Source organism: Lynx rufus, unplaced genomic scaffold (assembly GCF_022079265.1).
Source record: "Lynx rufus isolate CCGP_SWC_20201006 ecotype Redwood Valley unplaced genomic scaffold, mLynRuf1.p SCAF_23, whole genome shotgun sequence".
Taxonomy (NCBI): Eukaryota; Metazoa; Chordata; class Mammalia; order Carnivora; family Felidae; genus Lynx; species Lynx rufus.
Genome location: NW_025814838.1, coordinates 21962538 through 21981011, shown reverse-complemented (window position 1 = coordinate 21981011; position 18474 = coordinate 21962538). Strand labels below are relative to the sequence as shown.

Genomic DNA, 18474 nt, shown 5'->3' with positions numbered 1-18474 from the left:
GGGAGATACAGAATCCGAAGCAGGCTCCAGGCTCTGAGCTGTCAGCACAGAGCCTGACACAGGGCTCAAATCCACAAACCACAAGATAGTGACCTGGGCCGAAGTCGGGCGCTTACCCGACTAAGCCACCCAGGTGCCCCTATATTTGATGTTCTGGGAGCTTCCTGGATCTACTATTAATTTTGGAAAAGTCTCAGTCATTGTTGGGTCACATATTTGTCTTGTTCCTTTCTCTCTTCTTTTTCCAATGCAGATAGATACACGTTCTGTAAATGTCCCACAGCTCTTAGGTTTTCTGTTCTGTCCTTTTCATTCTTTTTTCTGTTTGCATTTCAGTCTTGAAAGTTGCACTGGCATTTCCTCAAGCTCATTGGTTCTTTTCTTGGCTGGGCCTAGTGTGTTGATGAGCCCATCAAAAGCGTTCTTTATTAAGATTTTTGTTGGTTGCTAGCGTTTCCTTTTGATTCTTCCTTAGAGTCTCTCTCTCTGCTTAGTTTGCATGGGGTCCACTTTCTCCATTAGAGCTCTAGCATCTTAATCAGAGTTGCTTTAAATTTCGTATCTGATAATTCCAACATTTCTGCCAGACCAGTCTGATTCTCTGCTTGCTCTGTCTCCTCAAAGTCTTGTGTTTCTTATGTTAATATGCTTTGGAATTTTTTGAAAGCCAGACATGCTGCATTGGGTAAAGGGACCAAGATGAGTATGCCTGAGTGTGAGTTTGTGTGTTTACCTGGCTGGGAGTTTGGTTGTGTTTACTGTTTGCTCCAGCATGTCAGAGCTAAAATTTCCTGTGACGTCCTTGGTTTTGTCCCCTCTGTTGTCTTTGAGTTTCCCTAGCGATTTCTGAAGTAAGGTCTGAGAAGTACAGCTTTTTAGTTGTCTGCCCGTTATTGTATGCGAGCCCTGTGATGTTGGCAGAAGTGATCTCTAGTTCTGTGATTAGGTCTCAGTCTTTTCGTGAGCCCGTGGCCTTTACAAGTGCTATTTGGTTTTGGGTTTTGCCCCCCTCTTAAGTGAAACAAGAAGGTGGCAGAGGTCTGGCGTTGGCCATCTTCCTTCCCCAAAGTCGGACAGGCTCTGGTGAAGTCTACGCTAGGCTCTGGTGAAGTCTACGCTAGGCTCTGGTAAAACCATTTCCCTTGGGGACAGGCCTTGTTAAGAACAGGATGCTCTGGGCCTATCTCAAAATGGCTCCTTTACCCTCCCCGAGCAGGAAACCTGAGTTTTGTTCTCTGACCTTCATTGTGAGAACCTGGCAGGACTTCTGGAGGTAAAACTCATAAAAGTATGAGGGTCCCCCTAAGAATGGGCCCTTCCCTTCTTATTCTCAGTGCTTGGACCGTGTTGAATCCTGTGACTTCAGTTCTCTGATGGATCTAAAAAGAGTTATTTTTCAGTTTGTTTAGCTTTTTTCTTGTCGTAGGGATGGTGGTGACAGCCCCCAGGCTCCTTACATGCCAGACTGGAAAGTGAAAGTTCCTTGCCTTCATTTTTAAAAGATATTTTTGATAAATAAAAAGAATTCCAGTTGACCTCTTTACCCCCTTTGAGTGTTTTAAAGATGTCATTCCATTATCCTCTGACTTACAGCAGAAGTTGCTTGTCATTCCTATCTTTATCTACACATAATGTGCTTTTTTTTTTAAGGTTTATGAGCAGTTTATTCAGTTCACTATAGCAGGCAAGTTCCCAGGAGAATGCACAGATACAAGCGAGGTGCCCTTGGGTTGATGCAGGAGCCAGGAGGTCACATGGGACTGACTGGGCATCAGGCAAGGAGGGGGCACCAAGGTTTGAGAGTCAGACCCAGCCCTAGACCCTGAGCTGCAGGGTGGGCTAATGTCCTGAGGCTCCCCTCGCTGCCTCACAGCCGCCCTGCCCCCCTTCCTTCTCACAGCGGGGTGCCATGCAGGGCGTGTCTTCAACACAATGCCGTTTCAGTGATGGCAGGGGAACAGATAATACAGAATATCTGGGTGGCTCAGTCGGTTGAGCATCTGACTCTTGATCTCAGCTCAGGTCGTGATCTTGCATTTGGTGGGATCGAGCCCCACATCGGACTCCGTGCTGACAGTATGGAGCCTGCTTGGGATTCTCTGTCTCTCACCTGCTCACACACTTTCTCTCTCAAAATAAATAAATAAACATTTAAAAAAATATATAGCACAGGAATCAGTAGTACTTATAAATAGTAGAGAGTTCTCTTACTGGGAATCAGAAAAATAACGAAATAAGGCACAACCTGTTATCGGTACAGATTTATGTCAGGCAGTAGTGTTCTTTCTGGAAGGCACAAATTGGAAATCTGATTACCTAGAAGTTTAAAAGGTGGTTCTGAAGATGTCATATGACAGGGAGAGAGCTAACTGGGAGCAGATTTCCTTAACTGGAATTAATGGCAGTTAATAGGACAACGTGATTTCTGGGTTATGACATTCCGGAACTTAAGAAGTCCCCTTCCTCAGCCACATGGCAGTCAGTGGAGGCGCGGGCCGAGTGTGGGCCGGTGGCCGCACTTTAAGTTTGGAGTACTTATGACAACAAAGGCATGTTTCCTGAAATGAAACTTTACAGTAACAAAATAATCACTTTAGATACAACAGTAAGTGAGCTCGAGAGTGTAACAGGTTCTAAGATAGTTTGAAGGGGTTCTGGAACAGCAGGCTGGAGTTTCACTGGTCCTTCTCAGGGAAACGTTCCACAAGACGATGGCGATGATGGTGGCGGCCACAAGGACAGTGTCTTTCGCCCGTGTCTTTTGATTCTTCCACCAATATTGTCTCTTCAGCTCGGCAGCATTTGTTTCAAATCGGGACACTCCCGCCTGCAGTGCGTCTCCTTGATCCTCTGGTTCTGAGAGTTTCTGATCTCTTTCCAGCCCCTTATCCACATCGACTCTCCTCTACCCGGCTGTGTGTCTGCCCAGGTCTCCGGTTACGGCTGGAGGCAGCAGTTGACCCTGCAACTGTAGACATTTGGTGGCGGCAGTGATGGTCTGGAACGCTGGCAGTGGGACCGAGGCCGCGTCCACACCTAATGTGCTTTTTTAAAAACCTGGCTTCTTTAAGGGCTTTTTTTTTTCTTTAACACTGGTTTTCACCAGTTTGATTATGATGTCCCTTGGTGGTGGTCTCTTGAGATTTATTCCCCTGTGGGTTTTACCAAGCTTCTTGGATCTGTGAGTTTATAGTCTTGATCATATTTAGGAATTTTTGCTTTATCTCTTTAGCTGTTGTTTCTCCTTTTGCTCTTTTTCTGAGTAGTGTCAGAGCTTCCCTTGGGCTGCAGTTAATTTAGCCCCATCAGGGGTGACACCCTTCGGAGGAGTCCCCCAGCACCCTGTGGATTAGGAGGCCTTTCTCCCGTGGCTTGTGGAAACACCAAGTAGTCTCATCCCGGTGTGAGCCCTGGGGGTTGTTGCATCCACTCCTTTCCAGGGAGTCTTGCCGTGGCCTCTGGGCATAGTTTGTCTCCCACGGGTGCATGTTTGTCCTCTGCCGAAGACTCAAGGGGACCCTCCTCATATCCTGGAGCACTGTCCAACACGCAGCCTTCCTTCCCACCACTCGCCCCGCACAGTCTTGCTGCCTCCTTGACCTCTCAACTCTGTCTCTTCCACTGAGGGAGACGCCTGGCTGTGTCTCCGCTTCCCTCCCTGCACCAGGGCCCGGAAACCACGATGGCTGTGGCTGGTGCGGTCGCAGGGCTCAGGCTGGTGGTTTCCCTTCTCGCTGGGATCACCGTTGTCTAGTGACTGGAAACCATCACATCGTCTCTTGTCCAGTTTTCCTGTTGTTCAAGGGCCCCTGTTAGTCTGTGTTGAATGAGCTTATCACCAAACAAATGAAACAGCCTGTCAGAAGCTTAATGAGGTTCAGAACAGGTGGGGCCTTCCGGCTAAGCCGACTGTGGGTTAACACTCCCTTGTTTCCTCTGTTAACCAGTCACACTGCGAATGGGAACCGGAAAGATGGTGCAGATTGGAAGACAGCGATGTGGCAGCCCGGGGTCGGCCCCACATCGAGCTCACGTTTACCGGCCTCTCTGCTTGTGTCCTTGCTGGGCTGATGCGCCTGCGAGGATCAACGCCTCCTGACAGGAGCTTGAGCGAAGAAGGGAGCTGAACACCCATGTACTCGCACCTGCAGGGTCCCCACCCTGCGTCTGTGGCCTACCATGACTCCAGCAGTGTGCGGGCGACGGGGAGCCGGACCGGACAGGCCACCTACCTCCGGGCACTCTGGCCTTGGCCTGGACTCCTCCCTGGTCTCTTGGGGCCACCTCTACTTCTGCCTGAGGTGCTGGCCACAGCTGCAGCTGGGTGGAGATGGCCGGCGGGGCTGTACTGCCCTGGTACACTTGCCCTGGGAGGCGGGGCACTGATCCTGACCGCCAGCTGTGCTTCCTTGTGGGCAGCAAGAGGGGGAGTCTGGAAGGCCAGCCTTGCAAGGTGAGTGGACGTGTTTTCTGAACTGGTGTAGACGTGGGGTGAGAACCAGTGTTGCTCCCCAGAGCCCAGAGCCTGCACTTCCTGAGGAGGCAGAGGTCTCTGTTCTCCTCCTAGAGGCGCCTTCCTATTCCCACAGCCAGGACTCTCCTGGCCTCAGGCTCTGCTCTGGGGTGGTGCCGGGACCTCTGGGAAGAGTGGTGGCAGCACCCTGAGTCCTGTAGGGCCCCCACATTCAGGGTCCAGGACAGGCAGGTCCCCTGGGGAGCCCCATGCTCGTGGGGGTCTGGGGCAGGATGAGTGCATCATCCTTCACTCTTGGCAGGTCTGAGGAGGCGTCTGTCCTGGTGGCCAGTTAAGGGCGAGGGCTGAGGCGCCAAAGGGTGGGTGGTTTAATGGGAGCCTTTCTCACATGACTAAGCCCCATGGGCTCTCGCTGTATGCGTCCCTACCCCTAAGGGAAGGGTTCACATATGGGAACATTCCAGATCGAAGCTTCCTGGGGGATGGGAAACGCCAAGGGGAGCTCGGGGATGGTGGTCTCCTTCACACTGGCAGAGCCACATTGCCTGAATGTCCTACCGTCTAAGGTCCAGAGATGTTCAGAGAATGGAAGGTGGACAGAGGCTGGGGACTAGTGGACACAGACAGAGGAAAGACATGGGGTCAGCCCTCTCAACTGGCCCATCCGGGAAGGATTGGGCAGAGTTAGAAAAGACACACTGTTACTTTGGACTCAGACCTGAGGGTCTGTGGTGAGCCCTGCGCTGTGTTGTGGGGCCCCCTGGTTCTTGTGAGGGTCCTGCTGGGCTCAGGCACAGGCAGCCCCCTCCTCTCCACGGAGACAGGCCCACACCAGCTACTCTCTGGTCTGCTGTCTGAGAGTCCTGAGCCTTTGCCTGGGACTTCTGTGACAGGCTGGATTGGTTCTGGCCGTGCTTTACCCAAGTGTAATACTTGAGGTAATACTGATGGCTCCCAAGCCCACAGGAGCCTCCCTGCCCTCCCATTAGGAGCTGTAACTTTGGTGCCCCCTTAACGCCCTTGATTAAATGTCTCCATCCCATAAGGGTTTGGGATGTGTAGGCCGAGGACCCCGGCCTAGTGGCAGAAGCCTGTCCCTTTACTCATGCGTCAGAGAGGACCAGGTCAGGCCCCTTTTGAGATGCTCACACTCGGCTGGGGACAGCCAGAGCAGCTGGAGAGGGTGGGAGCATCTAACATCATTGTTCTGTCACGAAGGCCCCTCTGACGTTCATCTTTTCATTTAGCAAGTAGTTGGTGAGAGAGAACCTTCCGCAGGTCAGGCCTTGTTTACCTGATGCTACTACATAAGCCCCAGCTCTCGGGGGATCACATCTTGGGAGACGGACAGTACATTGGATGTGATGGGTGGTAAGACAAAAATAAGCAGCGTAGAGGGACAAAACATGTTGACTTAAATAGGGTACTAGGTAAGGTGATATCTGGGCAGAGGCTTGAATGAAGAGAGGGGTGAGCTCTTTGGCCATCTGGAGGCAGAATGCTCAGGTGGAGGAACTGTGCAAAGGCCCTGAGGCAGGAGCCCATTTGGGAAAGTTGAAACTGTCAACATGTGACAAACTATAATGTTAGTAGATAAGCCCCATGGCCAGCTCTAGGCAGGAGGCACGGCAGATAAGTTGTACGTCTTATCAGAAACCAGCACTGCCCATCCGGCCAAGAGGGCAGAGTCCCCAGGGAGGAGGCAGGCCTGGAGCTGGCAGTCGGCAGGCCTCATTGCTCCTTCTCTGAGTGAGGTGGTAGACCTTAGCTGAGGATACACACTCTTGTTCTCTGAGAAGCTACAGAATGAGCTTCTAGAATGTAGAATTGCCATGTCCTGCTGCCATCTTCACTGTAGGACTGGGCTGGTAAGGACAGATACCATAGGGTTCAGATAAGGATACAGAGGTTTCAGCCCCAGTGACTTGCTCGGGGAGAGGGGAATGGCCTGTGTTTGTCTCTCACTGGTTGGCATACCTCTGCACAGGGACACGTATGGCTCAGAGATGTCCATACTGCCTGTGCTGGCCAGACCAGCTTGCCTGGTTATCAACCCACATCCTGTCCTCACACTACTCTCCATTCCGATGACTCATTCCAGGTAGCGAAAATAGACTGCTTCTGGCCATCGAGTAGTTCACAGCTGACCAGTGCCTGCTAAGGACTCAGGAACTGGCTATAATTCTGAGAGGAGCTGCTTCAGGAGCTGAAGAGCTTCCTTGGCAGCCACGACTCAGAGGAGTTCGGGGAGGTGAGCCTACTTCTTGCACTGGACTTTTTCCTTGGGGCTGGGCAGGGGGAGCTGCTGGGAGAAGCCCCGAGAGCCCCGTATACTCTCATGTGGCTGGAGAGACTGACCTGGGGCTCTGGGCCTGCTAAGGCAGCAGAGCCCCGAGAGGAAGGAGGCCAGAGACGCGAGGTTGATGCTCAGCAGTGGTTCCCTATTGAGGCATAACTCAAGCAAGGGAAGCAGAAAGTGGCTGGAAAGCAGAGCAGGATTGTTGGCAGTTTCGTGGTATTAGGGCAGAGTTCAGAGCCTCTCAAGGAGAAACGACATGAGAAACACCAGGCTCTTGGCTGGGACCCTTTTGGGGGGCACCCTGGGTGTGGGGGAAATCCACAAGTCAGTGGGACTTTATAAGGACCGTGGATGAGCTAAGCATCACTTGCTTGATTCCTTGACTGTCCTGGCTGACCCTCTGTCGTTCTGTCATACACCGTGCCTGATGCCGAGAGAGTTCGAGTCTGGTTACCACGCACACTGAAAAACAGTACCAGTGGGCGGGTGACAGACCCCCCAGAGATTAAGATACTGGAGTTATCAGACACAGACCTTAACTGATTAACATATTAAAGAAAATAGATAAGTGCAGAGTATCACAGAATGAGAATTCATAAAAAATTAAATCAAAAATCAAAAACGGGAAAGTATGATAATGAGAATTTAAAATTCAGTAAGCGGATATAACGGCAGATTAGAGACGGCTGAAGAAACCAGTAGTGAGCTGGAAGATAGATCAGTAGAAAATACCCGTGCACACATCCCCGCGGCCAGCTCACATAGTCCGGTGAGCTTCCTTCCTGTTCCTCAGGGCCCTGTTGGTCTCTTCTGTAGACCCCTAGCCTTGAGCGAGGTGAGCCGTCCTGCCGAAGAAGGTTCTTGGTGCTTGGAGAAATTGAGGGGTCTTTGGGATTTGGGGAACATACTTCCATGCAGCTTTGTTGGAAATATTGCTACCATGTTGAGTCTAATCAGTAGAGCTGTGAGGCTAGTGAAATCTTTAGGGGCCTCAGATTCATCATCAAGAACAGGAGCGTGTATTTATGGGCTTGGGCTAAAGGTATGCTAATGTCTCCAACATGCGCCTTAGAAACTGCCTTTTAGTAAAGTCATCTATTTGTTTGCTTCTCTCCTGAATGTGGCGTGCAGAAAATCATTGAGGACTGGGGGCACTGGGGAAACTGAGGCTTGTCTGATCTCCCAGGGGGGCACACGTACACTGTTCAGGCCTCACGTCATGGAACTTGGGTGCCGCCTGTTCTGGTCATGTGATGGGCATGTCGTGGGCACGGCCAGGGGTGAGGACGCAGGGGGACCGGGCCACAGCTGAGCGTGACTGATGCTGTTTTGAATTGTGGCAGTTTAGATGGATGTTGTTCTGAGTTTTCCACCATGGATTAATGGCTTCTTTGTAATGAACAAATAAATTCAGGACGGATGGTGAGGTAAGACAGGGTCATGGGCCAAGGCCAGCGTGCTGAGCTGAGACCTGCTGCTGACCTACACAGGTTGTTTGACATGGATTAAAGCAGTGTCATGGCAAAGACACCAGCCCTTTATCTGAAGGTAGGGGTGGAAGCCCCTTCTAAAACGCTCACTTTGTGGGGCAGTGAGCACGTGTTCCAAGGGGAGAAGAGTAGACGTTGAGTCTAGCTAAGGGGAGGTATGCCCGCATGCCCACAACAGCCATGGCCTCCAGAAGCTTCTGGTCAGCTCAGACCAAGTGCCCAGAGGCCACTTGGATGCCCCTCCATGTACCTTGTGCTTCAAGACAGGAGACCATGCTGGGTTCTTTGTGGAGGGTCCATGAGGGAGGGACATTGTCTTAGCTGGGAGGGTGATGAGGGAGGTGGGGAGCTCCCAGCCCCACTGCGTGAAGCATTTGTTAGTAGAGCCCCTTTTGTGTTCCAGACGCTGGTTTAGGCACAGGGCAGTTTGTGGGACGGGTTTGATGAGGCGTCTACTCTCATTTTTGTCTGGGGTTGGTGTTTCAGACCAGAGGCTGGCCTTAAACGAGCATAAACAAGAGCAAACACGTTAGAAACAAACAAAAAAACAAAAAACAAGTGATAACAACAAGTCGTGAAAAACAGTCATGAAAAAGATGTCATGAAAGAGAAGATACTGGGACCGCGTTGGTGCTAAGGATTTCTGGGGAGAGGATAGCCTCCCTCAAGAGGTGATGTTTGAGCTGAAGTCAGAACGACAAGGTGGCCCAGCTCTGCAGGCAGAGCAGAGGCCCTGGGCTAGAACCGTACAAGTCTTGGTAGGCGTCAGCTTTCACCTTAAGGACAGTGAGAAACTGATGACAGATTTCAAGCGGAGGAATAACACGATCTGATTACACGTTCACAAGATGTGCCGAGTGCTGTGCGGAGACGCGGTCACGGGGTGGATTTCTGGAATCAGGGATCCCACTGGCAGGCTTTGCACGTGCTCGGGGAGCCTGGAGTGGTGGCTGCAGAGCCAGAGGGGAGTGTGTCCTCCGACTGCTTTTGGGGAGGCTCTGAGGGAAAGCAGGGGCCCAGCATCTACATGGAGGCACAGCCGGGGCTGGGGGGCATCCAGGGACACGGTCTGTGGTCTGCCTGTACCATAGCAAGTTTGCAGGGCACACAGGGTGTCAGTGGACATGTCCCGGCCACAGCCGGGATATAAGACAAAGCCCCATCTCAGAGGAGGGAGTCAGGCGTGTTTCTGAACAGGTGGAAAACCGCCGTTCCTCTGAAGGCCTTGACAACTAACCATCATTTGCCATCCCACGGTTTATGATAGTTTGAAATCCTTCTTCCTGGGGCACCTGGGTGGCTCAGTCGGTTAAGTGTCCACTCCTTGATTTCGGCTCAGGTCGTGGTCTCATAGTTTGTGAGTTCAAGCCCCGTGTCGGGCTCTGTGCTGATGGTGTGGAGTCTGCTTGGGATTCTCTCTTTCTCTCTGCCCCTCCCCTACTTGCAATTTCTCTGTCTGTCTCTCAAAAATATTTAAAAAAAAATTATTGCTGGGGCGCCTGGGTGGGTCAGTCAGCTAAGTGTTCTACTCATGATCTTGGCTCAGGTCTTGATCTCAGGGTTGTTGAGTTCAAGCCCGGCATTGGGCTCCGCACTGGGTGTGAAGCCTGCCTACCAAAATTATGTTACAGCTAAAAAATGGTAACTGTCACTGACCTTTCAGTCGGACATAATCTTTGTGTCGGTAGAGGGTCTTCCCTCAATGCCGGCAGCTGCTGACACACAAGGGTCTTGGCTGCCAAAGGGTGGGGTGTCTGTGGCAATTCCTTAAAGTAAGAAAACAGTTGAGTTTGCTCCATTGGTGGACTCTTCGCTTCATGAACGATTTCTCCGTAGTATGTGACGCTGTTTGATAGCATTGGTTCCATGGTAGAAATTCTTTCAAAATTGGAGTCTCCTCAAACCCTGGTGTTCTGTCAGCTAAGTTTATGAAATACTCTTGTTGTCCTTCTGTCAGTCGTCAGATTTTCACCAGTAGAGTTCCATCTCCATAAACCACGTTCTTTGCTCATCATAAGAAGCAACTCCTTGGGGCGTCTGGTGGCTCAGTCAGTTACGTGTCCAAATTCGGCTCAGGCTATGATCTTACAGTTTGTGGGTTCAAGCCCCACATCAGGCTCTGTGCTGACAGCTCAGAGCCTGGAGCCTGCTTCGGATTCTGTGTCTCCCTCTCTCTCTGTTCCTCCCCTGCTTGCACTCTGTCTTTCTCTCAAAAATAAATAAACATTAAAAAAAAAAGCAACTCCTCATCTGTACAGTGGGTTTATCGGGATGTAACCCTTATTGTAAAGTGAGGAAGATCTGTACAGGTAAATCTGAAGACAAATATGTTTTCATTAAGTCACCGACATTTCTTATGAATGGAATGTGTGAGCCTGCTGGGTACTTTTTAAATTTTATTTATTTATTTTTAAATATGAAATTTATTGTCAAATTGGTCTCCATACAACACCCAGTGCTTATCCCAATAGGTGCCCTCCCCAACACCCATCACCACCCTCCCCTCCCTCCCACCCCCCATCTACCCTCAGTTTATTCTCAGTTTTTAAGAGTCTCTTATGCTTTGGCTCTCTCCCTCTCTAACCTCTTTTTTTTTCTTCCCCTCCCCTATGGAGTTCTGTTAAGTTTCTCAGGATCCACATAAGAGTGAAACCATATGGTATCTGTCTTTCTCTGTATGGCTTATTTCACTTAGCATCACACTCTCCAGTTCCATCCACGTTGCTACAAAAGGCCGTATTTCATTCTTTCTCATTTTCACGTAGTACTCCATTGTGTATATAAACCACAATTTCTTTATCCATTCATCAGTTGATGGACATTTAGGCTCTTTCCATAATTTGGCTACTGTTGAAAGTGCTGCTATAAACATTGGGGTACAAGTGCCCCTATGCATCAGGGACTCCTGTATCCCTTGGGTAAATTCCTAACAGTGCTCCTGCTGGGTCATAGGGTAGGTCTATTTTTAATTTTCTGAGGAACCTCCACACTGCTTTCCAGAGCGGCTGCACCAATTTGCATTCCCACCAAGAGTGCAAGAGGGTTCCCGTTTCTCCACATCCTCGCCAGCATCTATAGTCTCCTGATTTGTTCATTTTGGCCACTCTGACTGGTGTGAGGTGGTACCTGAGTGTGGTTTTGATTGGTGTTTCCCTGATGAGGAGCGACGTTGAGCATCTTTTCATGTGCCTGTTGGCCATCTTCTTTAGAGAAGTGTCTATTTATGGTTTCTGCCCATTTCTTCACTGGGTTATTTGTTTTTTTGGGTGTGGAGTTTGGTGAGCTCATTATAGATTTTGGATACTAGCCCTTTGTCCGATATGTCATTTGCAAAAGCTTTTCCCATTCTGTTGGTTGCCTTTTAGTTTTGGTGATTGTTTGCTGTGCAGAAGCTTTTTATCTTGATGAGGTCCCAATAGTTCATTTTTGCTTTTAATTCCCTTGCCTTTGGGGATGTGTCAAGTAAGAAATTGCTGCAGCTGAGGTCAGAGAGGTCTTTTCCTGCTTTCTCCTCTAGGGTTTTGACGGTTTCCTGTCTCACATTCAGGTCCTTTATCCATTTTGAGTTTATTTTTGTGAATGGTGTGAGAAAGTGGTCTAGTTTCAACCTTCTGCATGTCGCTGTCCAGTTCTCCCAGCACCATTTGTTAAAGAGACTGCCTTTTTTCCATTGGATGTTCTTTCCTGCTTTGTCAAAGATGAGTTACTTTTGTGGGTCTAGTTCTGGGGTTTCTTTTCAATTCCATTGGTCTCTGTGTCTGTTTTTGTGACGCTGGGCACTTTTTAAATCTTGGAATCAGATTGGATGCTGCCATCCTCAGTGCCTGTTCCACAGTGATTGTCACGCAGTAATTACATTTTCAGTAGCTGCCAGAAACCTAGCTTTGCAGAGTCCTGAGGCCACAGAAAGGAACGTAGCAGGATAAAATGCCAAAACCGTGAGCTGCCTTAACCACTGTGTCTGACCATGTTGAGCATCACTGTTCAGAAGTTAAAAGTATCCGACGCTGCCCTGGAAGTTCACTGTGGGGCCGGAGGTACCTCACTGCACGGTTTGGGAACCGTCGCTGTGTGTCCTTTCCTCTTCCCTCTGGATCTGGGGACCTCCTCTTCCCCGGGCTACATGTTGGGGGCAGTCACCCCAGCCCCCACAGCTTGTAGGAATGGGTCACAGGGTCTTAGGGCATTTACCGTCACGTGAAGGCCACCAGCCTGCAGAGGTGTGTGTTCCCAGCCTTGTGTTTAGAGGCTTGGTGCTTTTTTCTTTATCCTTTGATTTTGCCCACAGCAGAGCTCAAGATCTGGCTCTGGTTTCAGTAAACCATCGTGATATGCTATTTCCCCTTCTTGTATCTGGAGCAGTTTCAGTTTAACCAAAGAGGGTAGTGTTTTTTCACGGCTGATGTAAAAATAGCTCCACCTGATCAGAGAAGGTGAGCAGCTGTCGGCACTCATTTCCCTGCTGACAAGACCAAAAAATGCCAGAATTACTGGGCCACCTGCCTTTCCCTGGCACCCATTCTGTGTTTCCACTGTGGGCTGGCTGGGCATGGGAGGAGTGGACTCCCCACTATTAGTGTTGAGCTTGGCTGTTGCTGAGGCCAAGAGGATATGGACAGAAGTGGCAACATGCAAATTCTGAACCTGGGCCTCTGGAGGCATTGTGTATTTGTTTGCTCCTCTGGAAGTTTCCACCTTCTCCCATGTTAGAAGAGCTTGCCTTGGGTGGCTGCAAGCCTATGAGCATGAGGGAAAAATGCTTATCTTGTACACTGAGTTTTGGGGTTGCTTGTTACACAACAAGAGCTGACTGATACAAACCGAAAAGTCCAGGAGTTAAAGGTGAAAAGAATGACAGCAGTAGAGCATTTGACAGGGTCACTGTTCTTCAGGAGAAGATGTATTTTTAAGGAGATGTGAATTTCTGTGGAATGTTATCTGTTGGTTCTTAAACCTAAGAGCAAGGCAGTGACAGTTTTATTCCTATTTTAGAGATGAAGACAGGCTCCAAATGGCTGCTGATGCAGTGGGAGAGCCTGGTGTGGGCCCCAGATGGCTGCCTCCTGGTCGCGGCTCCTACTCGGGCTGTGTTGCCTCTTCTGCAGGCCCAGCTCTGTGGGCGGCGGTGCACGCTGCTCTTTGTAGGAGCCACAATCAGACTGGGGCGGGGGACTGACCGCGGCTGGGAGCTCTGCGGGGCACAAGGGACAGCGTTTTCCCGGGAGGTAGGACAGGTGCCTGTGTCCCGCGTGCTGAGAGACTGAGAGACGGAGAGACCAGGCTCCTGCAGTGTGAGCCACACCTCTTGGGCCACCTGTGGTCGGCGTCCCACGTTTGGGCAAAAGCGGGGCTGGTGGCCTCCCTCCGCCTTTGCTCCCAGGCTTCCCTCAAAAGGTCAGGCGGGGTGTGTCTAGGAAGGCTGAAGCGCATGGGCGCAGGGGGCCGGCCACCTGCCCTGAATACACACGGTCTCCCCTGCTGCTTGCCGTCTGGATTTTGATGCTTAAAAACTCAGAGACTGAGAAAAGAAGCAGCACTCAGACCTTTGCAAAGGCTGTGATGGGCCTCCTGGCCGCTTGAGGACCAGGCCACCTGATTTCCACCGCACGAGAGACACACGGGCTGACTGGCACGGTGCCGACAAGCACTGCCATCTGTCAGCATGTTTTCATTACTTCGGGCTCCTGGTCTTGTTGGTTTACCTTCTGACCGGTTTTTCGTCCCCTCTGAGACCTCCTGTTCTGTGACGAGCTGGTGCCGGATCTGCACTTCCCTGCCAGCTGCCCGGAGGCCGCCTCTGTTCCCTGCCCTCCAGCACCGCCCCCCCCCCCCCATCCGTCTTTACTGAGAGAACCTTCAGTCCCAGGAGGGGACCTGGCCCTCCCACTCCCAGGGCTGTCCTTGGAGACAACAGCCCACACCCCCCACAGTGGGTGGAGCCCCCGTGGATGGGGCAAACAATGGCTCCCAGAAGATCGCCGTGTCCCAATCCCTGGGACCTGTGAGTGTGAACTCCGGTGGCCAAAAATGACTCTGCAGCTGTGATCCAGTTAAGGCTCTTGAGATGGGGAGAAGATCCTGATTCCCCGGGAGGACCCTCAATTCCTCCCATCCTGAATGAGGGGCTGAGAAAATGGACTCAGGAGAGAGAACCGCGTGGGGGCGGAGGCGGAGACTGGGTGATAAGGCCACGCGGCAGGGCAGGCCTGGAGCCCTCAGGGCTGGGATGCAGGGGACCTTCCCCTCGCGTCCCCGGTGGAGCGCAGCCCCTGCCACATCTTGGGTTTCCATCTCTGGCCTCTGCGACTATTAGAGAATAAACCTCTGTCAGTTTAAGCCACCAGCTTTTTTGGTGACTTGTTTCAGGAGTCACAGAACATGAGTAAGTGGAGAGTTAAGGATTCCCAAAAAGGGACTGGAATGAGGCCTGGAGCCTCAGCTGCTTGACAGTGTCCCTGTCACCCAGGGTCACCTATCCCTGGAACACACACCTCTTCACCATAAGGGCCCTGTTGCCTTGCTGGCGACTGAGGTGGCCTTGTGTCATCACCCCTTCCTGGTGCCCATGGCCTTCTGGCCTCGCGCGCTCCTCGGAGAGCCCAACCTGTAGCCCGTCTGCCTGCAGCCGCACCGCTGACCAATGAGGGGGCGGTGTTCGGGGTGCTGCGGGACGCGGGCCACAGAGGGGATGGCTGGCTTTGACCTGTGGCTCCAAGGTCGTGTTCATGCTGAAACGCAGCTGGGCCGCCCTCCAGCGCACACCTGCTCCCTCCCCATACCTGGGAGAGCGGCATGTGTGAAGGACGAGGGCTCCTTTGGCCCTTTCATTAGACTTTTTAAGACTAAATGCAAATATTATCAGGTGCTCCTGTTACAGCAGCGAGAACCTGTGCCTGTTGAAGTAAACACACGGCAGCCATCCGTTACAGGCAGCACCATTGTTCTGTGTCCCCCAGGTGATGCCCTGGGAAAGGTCACGGCTGCCTAAACCTTTAAAACCCCCGGAGGGACACGCATTCCCTGTGTTGGGGTTCGGAGCTACGACTCTGCATGGGCCTCTCAGCTGTTTTTGGATCCACTTCCCTTTGTAAATGATTTTTTTTTCCTAAAGCAGCAAAAGGACAAAGTTGATACTGACCAGAGGATCCCCGATTGTCAGGATTCCCATCGTCCTTATAGATGTTGACCTTCAGGTGAGTACTGCCCCGAGGGCAGGGTGACATGTGGCCCGTGGAAGGTGGGTGCCAGGCCCGGAGGTTGCCCTCAGGGTCCCTCCGGGTGACTGGCCAGTCCTGTCTCGGTGGGTGCCCTGAGCAGGGAGGGCAGTGAGCCAGCGTCCCACCAATAGAGGGCCAGGGGCCACCTCAGGCTGGCACCTCTTCTGACAAGACAGGCGCTTGTCTTCTGGCGGGTAGAGACCTCCGGTTCTGACACTTAGGTGTCTTGCCTCTGGACACTGATGAGGAGGTTCTGAGACTCCTCCCAGCCTGCTCAGCACAGCCCACAAAGACGGGATTTACCCACCCTTGGGCCCCACCAGCCCCACGCAGCTAGATCCCGGGGGAGGACGGGCTACCGTCTGCTCTGCTGTCCCCGGATTCTTGAGTAAACACGCGTCCTGCTCCAGGATGAGGGGTGCCAGGCTGATGGGGGCGCTGCTCGCCCTGGCTGGCCTACTGCATGTGGCCCTGACCCTGAAGATAGCAGCCTTCAACATCCGCACTTTCGGGGAGACCAAGATGTCCAATGCCACTCTCTCCAACTACATTGTGCAGGTGGGTCCAGGCCGGCTTGTCTCTGAGGAGTCCTGGGGGTGGATGTGGGTTAACAGGCCCTGGGAACACTGGGCCGGCAGGCAGTCTGGAGGGTGGCCACAGATGGGGAGTGTTGAGAGCCTCTGGTGACAGGAGGGCTCCCGTCTGGCAGCAGAGTCCCAGGCAAGAGTGTCAGACCAAACCATGCCACAAAAGTGCCCCGGGGAGTAGCGGCTGTGGCCCTACGGGGACCTGGAGGAAGCAGGGCCCAGCCACCCCCACATCTGCCCAGCCTGCCCTGCTGAGCACCATTGTGGCCCTGTCTGCAGATCCTGAGTCGCTACGATATCGCGGTCATCCAGGAGGTCAGAGACAGTCACCTGACAGCCGTGGGAAGGCTGCTGGACAGACTCAATCAGTGGGTGATGGCGGCGGGGTCCTGGGGAGGCACAGGATGGTGACACCCCCCTCCAGGGCACGGCACCGTTTCCTGTTGTGGACAGGAGCCCTGCTATGGGCGGCAGAAGGGCTCCCTGGGACATTTGTCTTCTCAATCCAGGGATGACCCAAACGCCTTCCATTACGTGGTCAGCGAGCCGCTGGGACGCAACAGCTACAAGGAACGCTACCTCTACGTGTTCAGGTAAAGCCCCGGCGCCGAGACGCGGGCCACCCCCAGAGGGTGCTAACGGAAGCCCGAGGGTGGTCTAGAGGTCCGTGGGCCGCACCCCTGGGGCTCCCCCAACGTGTGCAGAGGCAGGACGGTGCAGGCATGTGGCGGCACCCCCAGTCTCGGGCTCATGCCCTGGCCTCTCCCAGACCCGACCAGGTGTCCGTGCTGGACAGCTACCAGTATGACGACGGCTGCGAGCCGTGCGGGAATGACACCTTCAGCCGCGAGCCCGCCATCGTCAGGTTCTTCTCCCCACTCACTGGTGCGTAGCTCTTCCCGGGGCCCCGGCAGGCTCGCGTCACATGACCCCCCAGCACTTCGGTCTTAGTTACTTCCACCCCCTGGCGACGGCCCTGAGCTTTAGCACAACGCCGTCTCCGCAGAGGTCAAAGAGTTTGCCATCGTTCCCCTGCACGCGGCCCCCTTGGACGCGGTGGCCGAGATGGACTCTCTCTACGACGTCTACCTGGATGTGCGGCAGAAGTGGGACCTGGAGGTGAGTCCGCAGCCCGGGCCCTGGAGGCACCGCTCGTGCACCCAGGTGTCTGACCGACCGGTGTCTCCGTGTAGGACGTCATGCTCATGGGCGACTTCAACGCTGGCTGCAGCTACGTGGTCCCCTCCCAGTGGTCATCCATCCGCCTGCGCACGAGCCCTGCCTTCCAGTGGCTGATCCCGGACACCGCAGACACCACAGCCACCTCTACGCGCTGCGCTTATGACAGGTAGGCGGGGACGAGGCCGCCTTCGCCAGCCGCCTGGACTGCTCGGTCCAGGTTCCCAAGACCTGGGTCAGGCCCGGTCTGGGGCCCTAGTGCCAGGGGAGGTGCTCCCGGTCCCTCGGCTCAGCTTGTGGAGCCAAGGCCGCCTGGGGGGCTGCCCGGCAGCACTGGGTCATGACCTTGACCAGACAGAGAGAGGCGCGAAGGGTGTGTGTGGGCAGCCAGCCTTGAGGCTGACGGGGACCCTCTCGTGTGTGGTGCTGCAGGATCGTGGTGGCGGGCACCCTGCTCCAGCATGCCATCGTCCCGGACTCGGCCACCCCCTTTAACTTCCAAGCTGCATTTGGCCTGAGCAACCAGCTGGTACGTGTCTGCAGCTCTGATGGGGCTGGGACGGGGGTGTAGGTGACAGACACAGGGCAGGGGTCCGGTCAGGAGGCAGTGTGCACAGAGTATGCCATGACAGGCACCCCTGTGCTCACCATGTGTTTTCCCACAGGCCCAGGCCATCAGTGACCATTACCCAGTGGAGGTGACACTAAAGAGAGCCTGATGTGAGTGGGGCCCTGGCCCCAGTTTGCCGCTACGGTCAAGCGTTGGGCCTAAGGTTTCCCCTGAGCACCCTCTCCCCACGGCACCTGGAATCTGTGCAAGGACAGAAGTGGGCTTTTTGTCACTATTTCCAGTTCCACTGTGAGCAGGGGGTTGTGGAAACAGAGCCCCCTACCCACCTCCTCTGTCCGGACAAAAAACTTAATACTTAGATTAAGAAATACCTTTAATTTAAGTAAATAAAGCTCAAAGGGGATGTTCTCATTGGTGGCATCTAGTCCTTCGTCCCTGGCTGCCTCCTCCATCTGTCACCTCTGCTTGAGCCCTTTCACTGCAGGCAAGAGCGGGGCATCCCTGCCCCTCAGTGGCGTTCCAGGGCCTTGACAAGTAAGTGGTTCAGGCGGCCCACCATGGATCGGGGGTCATCCACAAGGCCTGCAGCGATCATGGCGTTCTCGTAGATCTGAAAGGCAGGCAGGGTAACCGCATTAGTGAGACGGCAAGGCCCCA

General features: G+C 53.1%; 2 protein-coding genes across 3 annotated transcripts in view; one reads left to right on the top strand and one right to left on the bottom strand.

Annotated features, from left to right (window-relative positions):
• The first annotated feature begins 6599 nt into the window (after positions 1 to 6599).
• DNASE1 (deoxyribonuclease 1) lies at positions 6600 to 18228 on the top strand. 2 transcript variants are annotated; one of them, XM_047087390.1, is made up of 10 exons: positions 6600 to 6725; positions 15378 to 15456; positions 15891 to 16038; positions 16347 to 16435; positions 16577 to 16660; positions 16837 to 16952; positions 17074 to 17186; positions 17261 to 17415; positions 17679 to 17775; positions 17912 to 18228. In XM_047087390.1, exons 2-10 carry the CDS (start codon positions 15443 to 15445, stop codon positions 17963 to 17965), a joined length of 870 nt encoding a protein of 289 aa, XP_046943346.1. In that variant the 5' UTR covers positions 6600 to 6725; positions 15378 to 15442; the 3' UTR covers positions 17966 to 18228. The 2 variants fall into 2 exon arrangements, with proteins under 2 accessions (XP_046943346.1, XP_046943347.1); XM_047087391.1 differs by having other exon boundaries at positions 15375 to 15456.
• The window catches only part of TRAP1 (TNF receptor associated protein 1), a 46522-nt gene continuing 46220 nt past the window's right edge, over positions 18173 to 18474 (bottom strand). Inside the window, exon 18 of the mRNA XM_047087389.1 lies at positions 18173 to 18427. Within this exon, the coding sequence (XP_046943345.1) occupies positions 18326 to 18427 (102 nt within the window). The 3' untranslated portion in view covers positions 18173 to 18325. The remainder of the gene's footprint in view (positions 18428 to 18474) is intronic.